Source organism: Choloepus didactylus, chromosome 13 (genome assembly GCF_015220235.1).
Source record: "Choloepus didactylus isolate mChoDid1 chromosome 13, mChoDid1.pri, whole genome shotgun sequence".
NCBI classification, from domain to species: Eukaryota; Metazoa; Chordata; class Mammalia; order Pilosa; family Megalonychidae; genus Choloepus; species Choloepus didactylus.
This window is the reverse complement of record NC_051319.1, coordinates 15566616-15587828: the sequence shown is the minus strand read 5'-3', so window position 1 is coordinate 15587828 and position 21213 is coordinate 15566616. Positions and strand designations below refer to the sequence as shown.

Here is a 21213-nt window from a genome sequence, read left to right as displayed (position 1 = left end):
ATTTTAGGCACTGAGGATTAAAAGATGAGTGAGTTCCTAAACTCAAGGAGCTCTTATTTTAAGTTAGAACTATGGACAAGTAAATATATTATTGTAATATATTGTGGCTAAATGCCATAGTTGAACATGAATATTGTTCTGTGAAAGTTCATAGGAGGAGCCACAACACAAACTGGAAGGGTAGGTGTTTTGGTGAAGGTTTTCCAGAGGAGGTGACATCTGAACTGATTTTAAAGGCAGAGAGGGAAATTAGCCAAGTGACCTGCAGAGGACAGAGCAAGGAGCTGTGAGGAAACATATCATGCCAGGGAAATAGTAAGTTGTCCTATAATACAAGACTGTAAAGTACAAATCCAGTGGTCACTTCTCTGCCTCATCTTACAAACGCTTTCCTCCCTTGAATTCTGGTTCACCACTCTTGTGGTTTTCCTCCCATCTCACTTTAAAGTATACTTTGCTTGCTCTCCCTCCACTACTAACTGTAGGAGATCATCAAGCCTTCCTCCTGAGCCTCCTATCTCTCCACACTCCCTAGATGATCTCATCCAGTCTCTGATGTCATCTTAATTCCCATGACTCACTGATCTTTTTCTTGAGTTGAAGGGTGGAGCTTGGTTGAGCTCCAGCTGGGGTTTTAATTAACAAGTGTGGACTGCTCGCTATGAGCTACGAATCCCCATCAAGCAGACAGAGGCTTTGGGTGATGACTGACCTTGGAGAGCCGTAGGGTGGCTGTGGACTGGCCCTGAAGGGGGCTTTCTGTCCCTGTTTCAGCTCAGTGGAGAAAGCCTCAGCCATTTTCAGTTCCCAGCACTCTGACCCAGACAAGGGTGGAGATAGATAGACAGAGTCTATTCAGATGCTAATGACCTCTCTCTAGTGGGGTTATCTTCCCTAAGAGGAAGAGGTGGGGCCCAGCTCTACTACCTCTCTTCCATTCAGAACCAGACCCCAGAGCCTGGGGGAGAAGAGCCACAGGCCACACCTCCTTACACCAGTCTGGAGTTACAGGCTGACAGGCACCACCTGCTGGGGAGAGAAGCACAGTGATCTGAGGCATCACAGAGTGTACCAATTTTCTAAAACACACCCTCAGGGAAACCGCATACTGAATATGTCTTCCTTCTGGGATGTGAGCCTGTTTTGATCTGGGAAAACCTGATTGGGGTAACCAAGGAAACCAGATGCTTAGACAACAGAAAACTACAACCTACACTAAGAAAAATGAAGTTCTGGTCTAGTCAAAGGAACAAACTTACACTTCAACTGAGATACAGGAACTGAAACAACTAATAATAATTCAAAAAGTTTAGGGAAGATATGGCGAAAGAGGTGAACCATATAATGAAAACACTGGGCGTACGTAAGGTAGAAATTGAAAGTTTGAAAAACCAACTGGCAGAATCTATGGAAATGAAAGGCACAACACAAGAGATGAAAGACACAGTGGAAACATACAACAGCATATCTCAAGAGGCAGAAGGAAACACTCAAGAACTGGAGAACAAGACACATGAAAGCCTACACACAAAAGAACAAACAAAGAAAAGAAGGGACAAATATGAGCAACGTCTCCGGGAACTTAAGCAAGTGAACTTAAGCAAATGAAAAGCAAGAATTTACATGCCATTGGTGTCCCAGAAGGAGAAGAGAAGGGAAAAGGGGCAGAAGCAATAAGAGAGGAAATAATCAATGAAAATTTCCCATCTCTTATGAAAGACATAAAATTGCGGATCCAAGAAGTACAGCGTACCCCAAACAGAATAGATCTGAATAGGCCTATGCCAAGACACTTAATAATCAGATCATCAAACATCAAAGATAAAGAGAGAATCCTGAAAGCAGCAAGAGAAAAGCAATCCATCACATACAAAGGAAGCGTGATAAGACTGTGTGGATTTCTCAGTAGAAACCATGGAGACAAGAAGGAAGTGGGGTGGTATATTTAAAATACTGAAAGAGAAAAATCACCAATCAAGAATCCTATATCCGGCAGAACGATCCTTCAAATATGAAGGACAGCTTAAAATATTCTAAGACAAACAGACAATGACAGAGTTTGTGAACAAGATACCTGATCTACAGGAAACACTAAAGGAAGTACTGCAGACAGAAAGGAAAAGACGGGAGTGAGAGGTTTGGAAAACAATTTTGGGAGATAGTAGCACAGCAATGTAAGTACACTGAACAAAGATGACCATGAGTATGGTTGAAAGAGGAAGGTTGGGACCATGTGGGAAACCAGAACAAAAGACAAAGGATAAAGACTGGGAGTGGGTAACTCAGGGAAACCTAGGGTGCTCAACAATTGTAATAAAACATACAAATATGTTTTTACATGAAGTAGAACAAGTGAATGTGAACATTGCAAGGTGTTAAAAATAGGGTGGGATTGGGGGGAAAATACAATCAATGCAAACTAGAGGCTAGAATTTACGGAAATGTTGTATTATGCTTCCTTTAATATAACAAAGGCAATATACCAAAGCTAAATGCATATAAGAGGGGGACATAAGGGAGGGGTATGGGACTCCTGGCATTGGTGATGTTGTCTGACTCTTTATTCTACTTTAGGTTGATGCTGTCTTTTCTTTTGTTGCTTTGTAGCTGTTAAGTTTTGTTTTTTTTCTTGTTTGTTTTGTTTTTCTCTCTCTCTTTCTCTTTTTTTTTTCTTTTGTCTCTCTGCCTTCTTTGACTCTTCCTCCTCCTTTGTGGAAGAAATGGAGATGTCCTTACATAATAGTGGCAATAGTGCTGAATACATAAGTATGTGACTATGCAGGGAACCAACAGTTGTTTACTTAGGATGGAATGTATGGTGTGTGAACAAAACCATCTTAAAAGAAATGAGTTGATGAAGAAACCTTCAGGGCACTATAGTGAGTGAAATAAGACAGACACATAAAGGCAAATATTGCAGGGTCTCACTGATATGAACTAATTATAATATGTAAACTCATAGACATGAAATATAAATTACCAGGATATAGAATGAGGCTAAAGAATGGAGAGTGGTTGCTTATTATGAGCAGAATGTTCAACTAGGTTGAATGTAAATGTTTGGAAATGGACAGAGGTGATGGTAGCATGTTGTGAGAATAACTAACAGTGCTGAAAGGTGTGTGAAGGTGGTGGAAAGGGTAAGCTCAGAGTCACGTATGTCACCAGAAGGAAAGCTGGAGGTTAAAAGATGGGAATGTATAAAACAGTGAATCTTGTGGTGGACAATGTCCGTGATTAACTTTACAAATATTAGAAATCTCGCTCATGAACTAGAACAAATGTATGACTCTATAACTAGATGTTAATAATAGAGAGACATATAGGAAAAAAATATATACCTATTGCAAACTATATACTACAGTTAGCAGTATTTTAACATTCTTTCATCAACAGTAACAAATGTACTATACCAAAACTATGAATCAATAATGGAGGAGGGGTATGGTTAGGGGTATGGGAAGATATGAGTTTCCTTTTTTTGTCTTTATTTCTTTTCTGGAGTAATGAAAATATTTTATAATTGAAAAACTGTTAATTGTGTTGATGGATGCACAGCTGTGTGATGGTTCCATGGGCAATTGGTTGTACACTTTGGATCTTTGGATAGTTGTATGGTATGTGAACAATCTTAAATATATATATATAAATATATATAATCACGGGGAAAACAAAATGTCTTGGAATAAAAAATGTGCAATACCACTACACCAAAATCTACAAAATGTTGTTGAGAAAAATTAAAGAAAACCTAAATAAATACCATGTTAATGGTTTACAAAAAAAAAAAAAATCAAAAACATATTGGACAAAGCCAAAAGTCCATTCCCACAGTTTTCCTTTGAATCATTAACTCCCAAAGCTGAAAACTAAATGTTCTCTTTAATGTTGAATCTAATAAAAGCTATGAAACACATGTAATGGGGGGCTATTTTAGTTTTGAAAAACCTAGTTTGTTTTGAATGGTAATTAATCTAATTATTGGCCTGGCTTAGGAATGATATTTTAAATATTTCCCTCAGGTTTCTGTTTATCCTCTCATTTTGTTTGGTCATTAGAATCTCTTTTCCAGTCATATTAAAGACTTTTTTTGAGAAGAAATTCTTAACCAGTCAGTAATTTTGGTTTGAAAAATGCTGGCGAGTTGTTTCCTTTACAAGACAAAGGCAGAGGATGAAAGCTATGTGCATGCGTGTGTGTTCAATTTCTAGCCAACGATGACAGACTTAAGTTGCTAAGCTAATAATTTAACATTTTGCTGTCAAAGAGATATTGAAATCTGGTAATTATAAATCAACGTAGAATGTTAAGAAGCTGTGCACAGTGGAAAAGGAAACAGGAGTTAGGAAGACTTGGTTTGGGGCTTGGGACTAGCTCACTTTGTCACCTCAGGCAAGACCTTTAACTTAGTTGGACCTTAATTTTTTCGTATAAAAATGAGATTGGACCAAGTTTTCTGCACACTTGTAAACTTCTTTTGATTCTAATCATGTGAATATGAAATGTGAAATGGTATAATTTGTGTTGATGGGTAGTGGGCCAGTCAATCTGTCTCCCCAAATGAATGAAGCTGTATGCTTTATCTGTTGTTGGATTGTGAGACTAGCACAGAGGCACTGTGCACTGAACAACTGACAGAAGAAAATTATGATTTCCATAAACAGTAAGTTAGTAATGGTTCTGTGCTTTACAGAGGGATCCCTGTCACGATTGTTTTTAAATGACCATCCTGGAGCTCATTTTAAATGAGAAACTTTTCAAGAAAGCGTTGAGGGAAGTGACTGAAGCCTGTCACCTGGATTCTCACCTGCGCTCTGCTGCTTACAGAAGCTGGTGATGACAGGGTCTTTGCGACTCTCTTGGTTGTGAGTTTGAATTGCAGCTCCCAAAAAGATATGTTATAGTCCTAGCCCCAGGTCCCTGTGAATGTGACCTCATTTAAGTAGGATCTTTGCAGGTGGAATCAAGTAGAGAGGCGCTCCTGCTGCGGTAGGGAGGGACCTAAATCCAGTGACTGGTGTCCTAATAGGGAGAGAGAGATTTGGAGACAGACCTGCAGAAGGAAGGAGGCCACGTGGAGACGGAGGCAGAGAACAGAGTAAGGCCGCTGCAAGCCCAGGCATGCCCAGGATTGCCAGCAGCCACCAGGAGCTGGGAAGAGGCGAGGAAGGACCCTACCCTAGAGCTTCCAAGGGAGGGTGGCCTTGCCGACACTTGATTTTGGACTTTTGGCCTCCAGAACTGTGGGAGAATGCATTTCTTTTGTTTTAAATCACCCAGTTTGTGGTAATTTGGCATGGCAGCTCTAGGAAACCAATATACTCTCCTTGTCTAAAATGCAGGAACATGATTCCATAATCAGTGCTGCCCCTGATTCCTAAGGGAGGCTTCAGCAGGACACGGGATAGTACACTGATTGATCCCATACACCTTTGGAAACTTTGATATTTAGCATAAAAGGATTTGGCAAATAATAATAATGAGTTAAACTGATGACTTCCTTGAATTTTCTGATGGTTTTTGACTTCATGTATATGGACAAGCAAAGGCCCAGAGTATGATTTTATTATCTACCCCCTGGTCTGTGAGAGCCCAGGACCCTGACTCTGTATCAGAATCTTCCAACCACTGCTGCTGTCAAATTTGACTTTAACCACATACCCGAGAACTCTCCATTGCTTAAACACCATGACAAAAATTAAACTGATTTAATTTGTTTTATTTACCTGCCCCTTTAGGTAATATGTGTGCTTTTAATAGAGCTAATATGAAGTAAGTAATTACATTTCGCTTAAAATCTACTTAATGTTTTCATGTATGTGGATGCTGTATTTCATACATGGCAGAGGTGGCTGTTTAAATGGCTTTTATTGCTTTTTAAAATCAATAAATTAAGAACTATACACCGACTATTTTTAAGCCATAGTCTCAGTGCCCCAGGAAATTGTTTCTCAAAGAAGTTAATGGTTATTTATATAGTTAATTTGGCAGTGACTCATTAAAGGAATATATTTCTGTTCTCGGGTTATCTTGAAGGCACCAGTTTTAATTATAGCATTAACCTTCAGGCCCATGTCTCTCTTATTTATAGTTAATAACTATATAGTATAGTGTATATAGTATACATGAGTAAAAGCTGCAACCTTGGGAGGAAAGCCAAGTAAACTGAGAATGAAATGCCAATGCCCCACTTAAATTTTCCCAAGTCAGGCCCATCTTTAGTTTGGGAGGAGAGAATTGTTTCAAGGGGCAGGTATCATCTCATTTGTGCTTTGTGCTTTAAGTATGTGTTCCTTACTTTTAATTGGAGATTTTTTTTTTTTTTGGTGGTTGTTGTTTATTATATTAGGTGTAAAAAATTATCACAGACTGGGTGACTTAAAACAACAGAAATTTATTGTCTCTCAGTTCTTGCGGCACAAAGTCCGAAATCAGGGTGTCAGCAATGCCATCCTCCCTCTGACCCCTCGTGCTCCTGGATTCTCGTGACTGCTGGCCTTTCTCAGTGTTCCTTGGCTTGTAGAAGCATCACTCCAAACTCAGCCTCCTCCTTCTCCCAGAATCTGTCCTCATCTGTATCCAAATTTCTCTCTTCTCATGAGGACACCAGAAATATTGGTTTAAGGCCCACCCTAATTCAGTATGACCTCATCTTAATTAATTGCATTTTCAAAGACCCTACTTCCAAATAAGATCATATTCACAGGATGGGTGCTAGGACTTGAACATGTCTTTTTGGGGAATACAATTCAATCCATTAGAAATATTATTTTCATTCATGCCCAAGAATGTTACTGCTGACAGGGTCCTTTCCTCCCTATGGAGTATACACAGATGGATGTCAAATTTCATTAATATTAAACATCAGGGTGTTTTCAGATTGTTCGCTTAGTGCAAATGAATGCCATTCAAAATAGGTGCAGGTCACCTAGAAATAATTTAAAAGAAACATTCTTTATTCTTTATTTGCATCTAGGCCTTCCAAAGATAGACTCCAGGCACAGTCATTTTAAAAAACATGGATAAAATCAAAAGGTGCCTGTTTATGTTGCCATATAAATGAGACTCAATTTTTTCTTCCATAAACTAGGGTTGTCATGAGGATAAAATAAGCTTATGAACACAAAGCCCTCAGCATAGTGTCCAGCACATAGCAAGTGCTTAATAAATTGTAAATATTTATTAATGTTATTTATTCTTTTTGTTGAACTGACTACTTTGATTTTTTTTTTTCTTCTATTGAAAGTATTCTGGGTACCCTCTCCCCTTATTCCTGTTTCATTCATGATTAACTGATTCCTTAGGTTCCTACCGAGCCCTTGGTAAATTTGTTGATTTGGAAAAGGCAGAATTAGCTTCCCCTTCCACCATGTCTCATCTCCCTCCTGACACCCACACAGGTAGCTTTCATTCAGCACCCAAAAGAGGCCCCATCCTTGAAAGCTTTGGTCATGTCCAGCTTTCCGCACATCCCCTCCAGAGGTGTCACAGATATTGGCTTAAGTGGCTCAGTTAAAACAACTGAAAAGAGAGGAAAAGAACAGGGGTGGGAGAGTCCTGAGAGCTTGTTTCTTAACCAAGTGGTCGATTGCCAGTCCTTGGCTAAGTTAACTCACTTCATTTAGACCCCAAATTCACCATCTATACTTTGTTGTGAGGATCCAATCATAATGTACGTGCAAGCATTTTTGAAAAAGTCTATGCAGACAACAGTTATCTTAAACACTTACTGATCTTTCAAAACTCAACTCAAGCTACTTCTTTAAAATTGTTGCTAACAGAATGCTGCCCCAGACCCACTCTCCCGCCCCACGTAGAGTTGATCGAACTCTTCCTTGGGCCTCCACTGAATATACCTCTATCATAGTGTCTTTTTGTTTGCATTTCTGCCTCCACACAATAGACTTTCTTTGTTTTGAATTTTTAAAACATTGGTGATTTTTACACCCTCATAGAACAAACAGAACCAACCCATGAGCCATGTTTCAAAATTTGTATGGCTGATTTCATAGACTTTCATGTGTCATGTTCCACCATTTTTTTTAATAATCTCAAATTATTATTTATCCTCTGACTTCTTAAAACACTGGGGAGGTATAATAATTTGTGATGTGAAGGAAAGGGGTCATATCTCCCCAGGGGTCTCCCTGAATTAACAAGACCGTGTCCTATTTTGCTGTTAATAATTTGTGCCTAAAACAGTATCTAACACAATAAGTGCCTAAAAGTTGGATAAATAACTGAAAGAAAATTCTTTAATAGGGAGCTCAAGAAGACCAAAATCCTTCAAGATCTAGATGAATCTCTAATGGTAAAGATTCAGATTCCATGACAGGAGGTGAGGAAACTAATTTGAATTTCCTGGCACTCCACAAAACATGCTGGATAGTGCCTTGCCCATTCAATTTTCTTGTAATGCTTCTCCACACACTATGGTGTGAGACTTTTTCTTTCACTGAGGTTATTAATGCTTACCTAAATAAGAACTCTAAAAAGTACCCCTTGTCTTTTAAGAAGATAGCAATATATATGCTTTCTTCATTTAGATATACATGTTTTAACTGTAGTGAACTTTGGTTTAGTTTGGCTTTTGTTATTAAGGATTTGTCCTGCATATGGGATTCAAAGTAAGTCAAGCTCTTCCAGTGGGATTTTCCCCCAGTAGTCCTTTCTTAAATAACATGGCTTCAATTTTCCTTTTTTTAAAAAATCTGGCCTCATAATAAAGCTTTATAGTTGGTTTTCACCATCTGGATAACACTGGAGAGGGGAAAGAATTGGATTTTCATTTTGCACATCATCTTAACAGTGGCCAGTAGAAACTTTCTGTAGCTTCCTGTGCAGGTCGGGAATTTAGAGTTTTAATATGCATAGATATCATATGTGTAGGCTCTTATTAGATCCTGGACATTCTGAATCAGTAAAGAAGTGAACTGGGGATCTCAGGCAGAGGGCATGTGAGAACCCCTGCCTACTGCTTCACTGAGATTTTAAGGGGGATTTACTGCGCTCAGTCCTAAGTGTGTTGTGTAGAAAGAGCTGTAGAAATCCTAAATGTTGGCACAGAGGACATCTTTGGCATGAAATCTTGTTTCCTTTCTTCTTAAGGACAATGAAAAATTAAATTTGTGGATTTTTCTTTGTTTTCTTTCACAGCAGTTGGTCTGTGTTTGAGAACTACATTAAGCATCTTGTTTTCCATTGTAATCTCTGGTTAAATCTCTTTCACTAGGATATGATTTAAATATTACAAACTCCTCTTGTTCCCCATAAAATGAGAGATGCTCATTTGGGTGCTCTGATGTAGAAGCCTCAGCCGAGCGTCCCATCTGGGTGTCAGACTTCCCATCTGGGCACCCCCGTTGCTCTTGGCCTCTGACTGTTATCACGCTTATCAACTTGCCCTCACATTGTGGTCGGAAGAATTGTATCTCCCTGATTAGCTGAATGTCTCAACTGAGTCATCCTTGCTCACCTGTGTGTCCTAGTCAGGACTTTATAGTAAGGTCTGTTACTAATAAACATGGAAGTCCTGATGTTTGCATGATTCCTACAATTTTTAATACATAAGAATGGATTCAATGTAATCCCTCTAACAAGGTTACTCTCGGTTGGATTGCTTTGGGAATAGCCCCAGATGTGCCCATGGGAGTGTAATAGGCATAGGAAATGTCATCAGTCATGTGTTGCATGGAAGAAGGAAAAAAGATTGAAAAGTACAGTGTTAGAGAAAACTCTTTGATCAAAATGTCTATGCCTGACTCATTTTGTAACCCACACAGGGCCTAGCAAGATGCCTCACATATAGTAGGGACTCAATAAATGTTTCCTAAATGACCTAATGAACATAACCCAATAGGATAATGCATTCCAGGGACTGTTATCCTCAAAAAGGAAAAATAAATGCCACATTTTGGTGTTGTTTTAGCCTCACATTTCAAAAAAAGTCAATTTCCTTCTTGTAAAAGGCTTGCTATAGGTAGAAGTTGAGTTGCACTTTACTCACTGACAGCCAGTACCACTGACTAGAGCCATTAGATATGAGGGTCACTTTCATAATCCACCATCACAATGGCCATAAGGCATTAGCCTCATGTTTTTCTGCCTAGCTGATTCTGGTAAAATTGTCATCACAAGTTATTGCCCTTAAGTCTAACATATTCTAAAGAGATACGTGGCTGGTCCTGTCATTGGAAGACTAAGAAATATTTGTCTAGATGTTTGATCCAATCTGTATTTTTATTTAAGGTGCAATTGACAAGAAAATAGCAAAGACAAATTTAAATGCTTGCATCTCTAACCTTGTCACAGTGTCTAAGCATTCATTCATCATCATTATCTTGGATTCCCGCAGCCGGCCGACTTCATAGGAAAGCAAGCACTGAAACAGATTAAAGCCAAGGGGCTGAAAAGGAGGCTGGTCTGCCTCACCTTGGCAACGGATGATGTTGATCCAGAGGGAAATGAAAGCATCTGGTACAATGGCAAGGTGAGTGCTGAGGACCTCATTGCCAGGGGCCATGACAGCTTTTCTGCAACAGAAGCTCTTCTGTTCCTCTCTGTTTCTCCTTAGAGTTTTTGTTGTTGTTGTTATTTTATTGATTGATTGGATGATGCCTTTATGCTTTCTGAGCTGATATTCGAGAAACAGAAAACAATTAAGGAAAAAGAAAATGAAATGCTGCTCATTTTGTAAAATATAAAACTCTGCTTTGGTTAAAGAAAATAAACCTGCGGACCCGAAATACACTGGACAATGCTTTTGTCGAGGCTCATCTAAACAGCTGTTCCATTTTAAATAAAGTCAGCTTGGTCAATTCCCAAGAGATTTTGCCTGGGTTTTTCCTTATATACTGCAGTGTACTTGCTATCTGTTTCATTCTCTCTGTCTCTTCAGTGTAAAAAGAGCATTGGAGGTGGGGAAAGCCAGGAATGTCAAATCACAGCCTTTTTTTTATTACTAAAGAAATGGCAATTTGGGCTGAAGCTTGGGCCAGTTTGCAACAGACCTAATATCAATTGAGTTTCTACTATGTGCCAGATACTTTGCATGTGCTCTCTCATTTGATTTTATAACACCTCTGTCAGATGTGTATGAGCATCCATTTTAAAGATGAGACTTTGGGGCTCAGAGAAGTTAAATAACTTGCTCCAGGTTACACAGCTAGTGATTAATGGAGCTCATTTCCAACCCATATATGTTTGGACTTTGAATTTCTTGTCCTTTCTTCTATGCCATGCTGAGTACTTGAATCTGTGCTCTCCTTTCCCTCTGCTGACATTGTATTCTATCTAGAACTCAATTACATATCCACTATTCTTGTGCATCTGAGTAGCTGGTGGATGTTATCAGACACTATGAAGCCTATAGACTTTTCTCAGATCACAAGCTTCTTCGTCTTTCTACCACTCTTAGCAGGCTGATCTCCATTTCCTTCAGAAATGCCTCATCTTTAATTGTGCTGACTTTGTTTTTTCATTTGAGCTGTCTCGCCTTCTGCTTTCTTTTCTGTACATCTGGTTTAAACTCTCTTTTCTTAATATATGTTTTTCATCCAATTTCAAATTTGCTCATGATTTATATGAATTCTACTGACATCCAGGTCTGCCTTCAACTAACTGACCCGAACTTAGCCTCTCTGGGCCTCAGTTTTCTCATCTGTAATAGGAAGCAGTTGGGTGAGATAATGTCTGCAGTTTTTTCCACCTCTAATTAGCTTTATCCGCTAGTCATTACATTTTCCCTACATATCTTCCATTTATCTTATGTTTTCCACTCTATTCCCATCCAACTTCCTCAGTACTTCCTGAAACAGTCTATGTCCATTCTTCCACCAACATTCTGTATTAATTGGCCATGGAATGATAGATATATTATGCTGTAATTTTCTATATGCAGCCCCGCATCAACCATAATCAACTGACAGATTTTTACCCATTTTAAATATGATGATATCCAAATTAAAGTTAAAAAACCTGGAAACCCAAGCTCCACTTTTCAGATTTATTTCCTTTGCCATATGTGTGCAGTGAGTTACATACTATATTTTTCATCTTTCCTACCACATGACATCTGCTTACAGAGCTGCTAATCTAATTGTAGGTTTCTTCATTAACAATATATCTCTTAAATTTCTTGACACTAGCTCTTCTAGTTTTGATGCCTACTAGGGTCATCATTTTATCATGCAGATGGCCCTCTTTATACTTTGGAATGATATGAAATATTTTTTGCTATTTGTTTCCTGACTTTGTCCTGACTTGTGTTATCATCGTTATGTGATATTTTATTCCTGCAAATATTTCCAGTTTTGGAGACAGGGTACCAATTTATTCATTTATTCAACATATTTTTATTGATTGTTGACTTTTTGCCAGCAATTCTCTGGGCGCTGGGAACACAGCAATGAACAAAACAGACAGGAATCTCTGTCATCTTGGAGCTTATATTCTAAGAGAGGAAGGAGATAGACAATGAATAAAGTAAATATCAGATGTTGATGAGTGTTCTGCAGGAAAATCAAGTCCAACTAGGGAGATGAGCAGTGCTGTAGGGAGAAATTATAGTTTTAAATAAAGTCTAATTTTTAAAAACCAAGGCATCAGTGAGCATGAAAAGGGCTTTTATTATATTGGATGGTTTGGTTACAAAGGAGACATTGCTGGGAAGGAAGTTTTGAAGATGTTTGTGGGGAAGGAAGTTCAGAGAGTTTAGAAGATTTTCTTTTTCATTGTTTGTAAACTGAAACTTACAGTGAGGGCCAAAGAAACATAGCACATCATTCAACTTAAATTATGTTACCTCCTTCAAAGACAATTTACCATGTTATATTTTCTAAGTCATTAAAGACTTCTTTAAGTTTCATACTTTAAGAGAGAAATGAGAAAAGCCTAGAAATAAATGGAGATTTTTTTTTTCTACATTGGTAAAAAAAAGACCAGTGTTTGACGTAAAAAAGAACACGAGAGCCCATTAGGCAGAGGATGGGGACAGGTTGTTATTACAATTCACTGAACAAAAAAGAAGGAATGGATTTAATTGAACCTGGAATATTTAAGGTAAAACCATTTACAGTTAACACTAGAGAAAAACTTTCTCTGGAGATTTAGTAATAAGATAACAGGATAGGCCAGACTTATAAAATACCCTAGGCTGCTAACCCCTGGATTAAATTAAGAAAAATTTTAAGAGAAATGAAAGTAAATTCTAGCAGAAAGAAAATCACTCAATAAATATTATTAAAATAGCACTCACAAAATAAATACTCTATTTCTGAGATTGCCAATACAGAAACGATTGCAGGAGTCACTGCTAGACTATAAGGAGGGTGAGCTGGGTGGACGAAACGGTGCATGCAGTCTCTGAAGAGTGATTGAAGGCTCTTGACCCAGTGAGTCTGGGGATTGGTCCAAGAGACGTGCTAAGGCGTCTTCCTGTTTTCTTAAGATGCCCAAGCAAATCAGGTTACTTCTCCCAGGACTCCAAATATAAAATTCTGCTTTATAGACTGGGAAGTGGAACTAAGGTTACCAAGAAAGTCTTTCAAAAATCAATGATTAAAACTCCAACCTCCTTGACCCAAATTCTTTCTGGATATTACTTAACTATGGTCTAAAGAAGAAAAGCAATTTTGAAACGTGTTTTATCCCAGAAATACCTTGGCAGTCAGTATTCTGCCAGGGAGAAGCTTTTACTGATGACTGTATTAAAAAAAATTTTTTTTTTATCAATTAGTTCTCACCATAAGTTCAGAAATCATACTGAGAGTTTCTGATTTGGAGTTTCAAAGGCATAATTAAAAACTCGGGGCTACAGAGATAGGAGACGGTGTTTAATGTCATAAATGTGTGAGCATCTAAGACTAGACATGCTATAATAAGATTGTTTGCAACTGTAGTGACTCTTTACTTGAGGCAGCTGAAAGATCACTAGGCTGATTCATGTCCATGACATTTTTTCTTATTAGAGAACTTCTAGGTTTACAGAAAAATCATGAAGAAAGTTCCCATATAACCCTCCTCCCACACAAGCATACACATACACGAATTTCCCTTATATGAACACTTTGCATTCATATGGTACCTTTGTTACATTGATGAAACGAAGCTGTTATAACTAACTTTAGTCCATAGTTTATAGTGGGGTTCACTGTTTGTGTTGTTCAGTATTATGGTTCTTTAAAAATTTTTATTTTAGAAACATACACAACCTAATTTCTTCCTCCAATTTTTTATTAGAGAAGTTGTAGGTTTACAGAAAAATCATGCAGAAAGTACAGAGTTCCCATATATCCCCCTTACAGACACAATTTTTTCTATTGTGAACACTTTGCATTTGTGTGGTACTTTTGTTATAATTGTCAAAAGAATATTATTATAATCGTACTATTAAAAGTAGTCCATAGTTTACATTAGACTTCATTCTTTGTGTTGTACAGTTTTATGGTTTTCTTAAAATTTGTATTATGGTAATATACATACAACCTAAAATTCCCCCCTTTAACCATTCAAATATATAATCCATTGGTGTTAATTGCATTTACAGTGTTGTACTATCACCACCATCCATTACTAGAACTATTCTATTACCCCAAAAAGAAATTATGTACCAATTAATCATTACATCCCCAATGCCTAACCCTACCCCAGCCCCTGTTAACCTGTGTTCCAGTTTCTGACTCTATGAATTTGCTTATTCTAATTATTTCAAATCAGTGAGACCATACAACACTTGTCCTTATGTATCTGGCCTATTTTACTTAACATGATATTGTCAAGATTCATCCATATTGTTGCATATATCAGAACTTCATTCCTTTTAATGTCTGACTAATTTTACCTTGTATGTATGTACCACATTTTGTTTATCTGTTCATCAGTTGATGGACACTTAAGTTGCTTCCATCTTTTAGCAATTGTGAATAATGTGGCTGTGAACACTGGTATGCAAATATCAGTTTGAGACCCTGCTTTCAATTCTGTTGGGTATATACCTAGAAGTGGGATTGCCAGATCATATGGTAATTCTATACTTAACTTTCTGAACAATTGCCAAACTGACCTCCAAACAGCCACACCATTTTACATTCCCACCAATGATGAATGATTCTTTTCTGTTTCCCACACCCTTTCCAACACTTGTTATTTTCCATTTTTTAAAATAGTAGCCATTTCTAGTGAGTGTGAAATGCTATCTCACTGTGATTTATGAATTTATCTAATGCCTAATGATTTTGAGCATTTTTTTCATGTATTTATTGTCCATTTGTACATCTTCTTTGGAAAAATATCTATTCAGGACTTTTGCCCAATTTTTAATTGGGTCGTCTTTTGGTGTTGAGTTATAGAGGTTCTTTATATATTCTGGATATTAAGCCCTTATAGATATGTGGATTCCAAATATTTTCTCCTTTTCTATAGGTAGTCTTTTTATGTTCACAATAAAGTCCTGTGATGCACAAAATTTTTAATTTTGAGTAGTTCCCATTTATCTATTTTTTCTTTTGTTGCTTGTGCTTTTGGTGTAAAAATCTAAGAAACCATTGCCTAACACAAGGTCCTGAGAAAATTTCCCTATGTTTTCTTCTGGGAGTTTTATTGTTTAGGCTCTCATTTTTAGGTCTTTGATCCATTTTGAGTGAAATTTTATATATGGTGTGAGGTAGGAGTCCAATTTCATTCTTTTGCTTGTGGATATCAGTTTTACCAGTACCATTTGTTGAAGAGACTATTCATTTCCCTTGGGTGGACTTGACACACTTGTGAAAAATTACTTGGCCATAGATCTGAGGGTTTATTTCTGAATGTTCAATTCAATTCCTTTTGTCTATATGCCTGTCCTTGTGCCAGTACCATGCTGCTTTGATAACTGTAGCATTGCAGTTTTTTTTTTTTTTTTTTGCTTTTAAGCAGTTTTATGGAGATACATTCACATATCATACAATTCATCCAAAGTGGATAATCAGTGGTTCACAATATCATCACATGGTTGTGCATTCATTACCATCATCAATTTTAGAACACTTTCCCTACTCAAATATAAATAAATAAATAAAAACTCAAAACATCCCATACTCCTTATCACGCCATTATTGACCCTTAGCATTGGTATGGTACATTCATTACTGTTGATGAGAGAATATTAAAATATAGTCCATAGTTTGCAATAGGTTCATTTTTCCCATATACCACTCTATTATTAACTCCTTGATACAGTGACATACATTTGTTCTAGTTCATGAAAGAACATTTTTATATTTGTACTATTAATCACAGTCACCATCCATCATAGGGTTTACTGTGTTATGCAATCTGTAATAAGTTTTAAAATCTGGAAGTATCATTCCTCCACCTTTGTTCTTCTTTTTTCAAAATTATTTTGGCTGTTTGGGGCCTCTTGCCCTTCTATATAAATTTGACAATTGGCTTTTTAATTTCGGCAAAGAAGACTATTGGAATTTTAATGGGACTGCAATGAATCTGTAAATTACCTTGGATAGAATTGACATCTTAACAATATTTAGTTTTCCAACCCATGAACATACAATAGCCTTTCATTTATTTACATTTTCTTTTATTTCATTTAGCAATGTTTTGTAGTTGAGCATGCCCAAGTCCTTTACACCCATGGTTAAATTTATTCCTAGATATTTGATTCTTTTAGTTGCTATTGTAAATGGACTTTTTTTTTCTTGATTTCCTCTTCAGATCATTCATTACTAGTGTATAGAAACACTATTGATTTTTGCATGTTGTTCTCACATCCTACCACTTTGCTGAATTCATTCATTAGCTCTAGGAGCTTTATTGTGGCTTTTTTTTTTTTTTTTTTTTTTTTTTTTGCAATTTTCTTTACGTAGGCTCATGTCATCTGCAAATAGGGAAGGCTTTACTTCTTTCTTTCCATTTTGGATTCCTTTTGTTTCTTTTATCTTGCCTAATTGTGCTGGCAATAACTTCAAGTGCAATGTTGAATAATATTGGTGATAGAGGGTATCTTTGTCTTGTTTCTAATGTTAGAAGGAAACCTTTCCATCTTTCACCATTGAGTATGATGTTAGCTGTTTGTATTTAATATATATCCTGTATCACGTTGAGAAAGTTTCCTTCTATTCCTAGTTTTCTAAGTGTTTTTATCAAGAAGGGTGTTAGATTTTGTCAAATGTCTTTTCTGCTTCAATTGAGATTATTGCATGGTATTTTTCCTTCATTATATTAAGATGGTGTGCTGGTTTGAAGCTGTTGTGTACCCCAGAAAAGGCCAGGCCATGTTCTTTTAATCCATCCATGTGGGTGCAGACCTATTATAGGTGGGACCTTTTGATTAGGTTGTTTCAACTGAGATGTGACCCACCCAATTCAAGATGGGTCTTAATTCTTTACTGGAGTCCTTTATGAGATGATAAAGGACAGAAAAAATCCAGAGAGCTCAGAGACAGAAACACCCAGAGAAACTTAGAGAAAAGCCTCTGGAGGAGCTGAGAGAGCCACTGAAGCCAGGAGCTGAAAGCAACAAAACCCAGGAGAGAAGGAGCAGCAGATGCTGGCCACATGCCTTGCTATCTGACAGAAGAACCCCGGATGCCTTTCTTTAGAGATGGTATCATCCTATTGATGCCTTAATTTGGACTTTTTCATGACCTTAGATCTGTAAACTTATAACTAATAAATCCCCATTGTAAAAGCCAACCTACTTCCGGTATATTGCATTCCAGCAGCTTTAGCAAACCAAAAACAAATGGCATATTACATTAATTCATTGTCTTATGTTAAACCATCCTTGCATTCCTGGGATAAATGCCCACTTGGTCATGGTGTATTATTTTTTTAGTCTACTGTGGGATTCAGCTTTTTAGTATTTTGTGGTGGATTTTTGCATCTATATTCATAATGGTTTTAGTCTGTCATTTTCTTGTGGTATTTTTATCTGGGTTTGGTATGAGGGTGATGTTGGCATCATAGAATGAGGAAGTGTTCCCTCTCTTCAATTTTTTGGAAAAGTTTAAACAGGATTGGTGTTAATGTTTCTTGGAATTTTTGGTAAACTTCACCAGTGAAGCTATCTGGTCCTGGGCTTTTCTTTGTTGGGAGAGTTTTGATTACTAATACAATGTCTTGTTATAGGTCTGTTGAATTCCTCTGTTTCTTCTTGAGTCAGAATAGGTAGTTTATGTGTTTCTAGGAATTTTTCCATTTCATCTAGGTTATCTAATTTTTTAGTGTACAGTTGTTCATAGTATCCTCTTATAATCCCTTTTATTTTTGTAGGGTCAATAGTAATGAGCCCCCTTTCATTTCTGCTTTTAGTTATTTGTGTCCTTTCTCTTTTTCTTTGTCAGTCTAGCTAAAAGTTGTCAACTGTTTTCATCTTTTCAAAGAATCAACTTTTGGTTTCAATAATTCCGTCTATTTTTTATTATTCTATATTTCATTTATCCCTGCTCCAATCTTTGTTATGCCCTTTCTTCTGCTTGCTTTGGGTTTAATTTGATCTTCTTTTTCTAGATCATCCAGTTTGAGGTTAGGTCTATTATTTGAGATCTTTCTTCTTTTTTAACATAAGCATTTGAGCTATAAGTTTCCCTCTCAGCACTGCCTTTGCTGCATTCCATAAATTTTGATAAATTTTGTTTTCATTTTCACTAGCTTCAAGATATTTCCTAGTTTCTCTTGTGATTACTTCTTTGATCCTTTGGTTGTTTAAGAGTGTATTGTTTAATTTCCACGTATTTGTGAATTTTCCTGTTCTCTCTCACTTCATTACATTGTGGTTGGAAAACATACATGGTATGATTTCAACCTTTAAAATTTATTGGGACTTGCTTTTTGAAAATTTATTGGGACTTGCTTTTTGACTTAACGTATAGTATATCCTAGAGAATGACCCATGTGCCATAGAGAAGAATGTGTATTTTGCTGCTGTTGGGGGAAGTGTTCTATATATGTGTTCTGGTGCTAAAGATGCTGTTATGAAAAATACCAGAAATGGGTTGACTTTTATAAAGGTGGTTTATTTGGTTTCCAATTTTCAGTCCTAAGGCCATAAAAGCATCCAAACTAAGGCATCAACAAGAGGATACCTTCACTGAAGAATGCCCAATGGTGTCCAGAACACCTCTGTCAGCTTGAAAGGCACATGGCTGGTGTCTGCTGGTCCTTTGCTCCTGGGTTGTGTTTCTTTTTTTTTTTAATTCATTTTTATTGAGATATATTCACATACCATGCAGTCATACAAAACAAAGTGTACATTCAATTGTTTACAGTACCATTATAGACTTGTGCATTCATCACCAAAATTAATTTTTGACATTTTCATTACCACACACATGAAAATAATAAAAATAAAAATTAAATTGAAAAAGAACAATTAAAGTAAAAACGAACACTGGGTGCCTTTTTTTTTCTTCTTCTTCCCCCATTTTTCTACTCATCCATCCGTAAACTAGACAAAGGGGAGTGTGGTCCATATGGCTTTCCCAATCACATTGTCACCCCTCATAAGCTACATTTTTATACAATCATCTTCAAGATTCATGGATTCTGGGTTGTAGTTTGATAGTTTCAGGTATTTACTGCTAGCTACTCCAATTCATTAGAACCTAAAAAGGGTTGTCTATATTGTGCATAAGAGTGCCCACCAGAGTGGCCTCTTGGCTCCTTTTGGAAACTCTCTGCCACTGAAGCTTATTTCATTTTCCTTTGACATCCCCCTTTTGGTCAAGAAGATGTTCTCCATACCATGATGCCGGGTCTAGATTCCTCCCTGGGAGTCATATTCCATGTTGCCAGGGAGATTCAATCCCCTGGGTGTCAGATCCCATGCAGGGGGAGGGCAGTGATTTCACCTGACAAGTTGGCTTAGCTAGAGAGAGAGGGCCACAGCTGAGCAACAAAGAGGCATTCGGGAGGAGGCTCTTAGGCACAATTATAGGGAGGCCTAGCCTCTCCTTTGCAGCAACAGTCTTCCCAAGGGCAAGTCTCATGGTAGAGGGCTCAGCCCATCTAACCACCAGTTCCCTATGTCTGTGAGCACATCAGCAACCATCGAATTGGGGAAGGCCATCACCCCTGCATTCTCCACCAGCTCTTCAAGGGGCGCTGCATATTTTTTTTCATTTTTTTTTTTTAATTAACTTTTTTTTTTTTAATTTAAAAAAAAAAATTTTTTTAAACATACAATAAAAAAAACATTTCAAACAAACCATAACAAGGGAGTAAGAAAAAGACAGCTAACCTAAGAAACTACTTTACTTCCAACATGTTCCTACTCTACCCCAAGAAAGTAACCTAATATAGCAACTTTTCTGTGAATTTGTTCTATCATACCCATTAGAAATTAACAGATCATAGGTATTCCTGGGCGTTCCCAGAATGTTAAATTTACCGATGATAGCTTATCTGTTCTTATTGGGTTATCATTCCCCCTTCCTTAATTGCTCTTTATCGCTAGTTCCCCTACATTCTACATTATGAACCATTTGTTTTACATTTTTCAATGTTCACATTAGTGGTAGCATATAATATTTCTCTTTTTGTGCCTGGCTTATTTCGCTCAGCACTATGTCTTCAAGGTTCATTCATGTTGTACGAGATCGTTCCTTCTTACTGCCGCGTAGTATTCCATCGTGTGTATATACCACATTTTATTTATCCACTCATCTGTTGAAGGACATTTGGGTTGTTTCCATCTCTTGGCAATTGTGAATAATGCTGCTATGAACATTGGCTTGCAGATACCCGTTCGTGTCACCGCTTTCAGATCTTCCAGGTATATACTGAGAAGTGCAATCGCTGGATTGAAGGGTAACTATATTTCTAGTTTTCTAAGGAAGTGCCAGACTGACTTCCAGAGTGGCTGAATCATTATACAGTCCCACCAACAATGAATAAGAGTTCCAATTTCTCCACATCCTCTCCAGCATTTGTAGTTTCCTGTTTGTTTAATGGCAGCCATTCTAATTGGTGTGAGATGGTATCTCATTGTGGTCTTAATTTGCATCTCTCTAATAGCTAGTGAAGCTGAACATTTTTTTCATGTGTTTCTTGGCCATTTGTATTTCCTCTTTAGAGAACTGTCTTTTCATATCTTTTGCTCATTTTATAATTGGGCTGTCTGTACTCTTGTCATTGAGTTGTTGGATTTCTTTATATATGCAAGATATCAGTCTTTTGTCAGATGCATGGTTTCCAAAAATTTTTTCCCATTGAGTTGGC

The 21213-nt window shown here is 37.3% G+C and overlaps 1 protein-coding gene across 1 annotated transcript in view; it reads left to right on the top strand.

The window, feature by feature from the left end:
* Window positions 1-21213, top strand: part of DMGDH (dimethylglycine dehydrogenase) — a 107924-nt gene that overhangs the window by 79994 nt on the left and 6717 nt on the right. Inside the window, 1 exon segment of the mRNA XM_037801414.1 lies at window positions 10355-10489. Within this exon segment, the coding sequence (XP_037657342.1) occupies window positions 10355-10489 (135 nt within the window).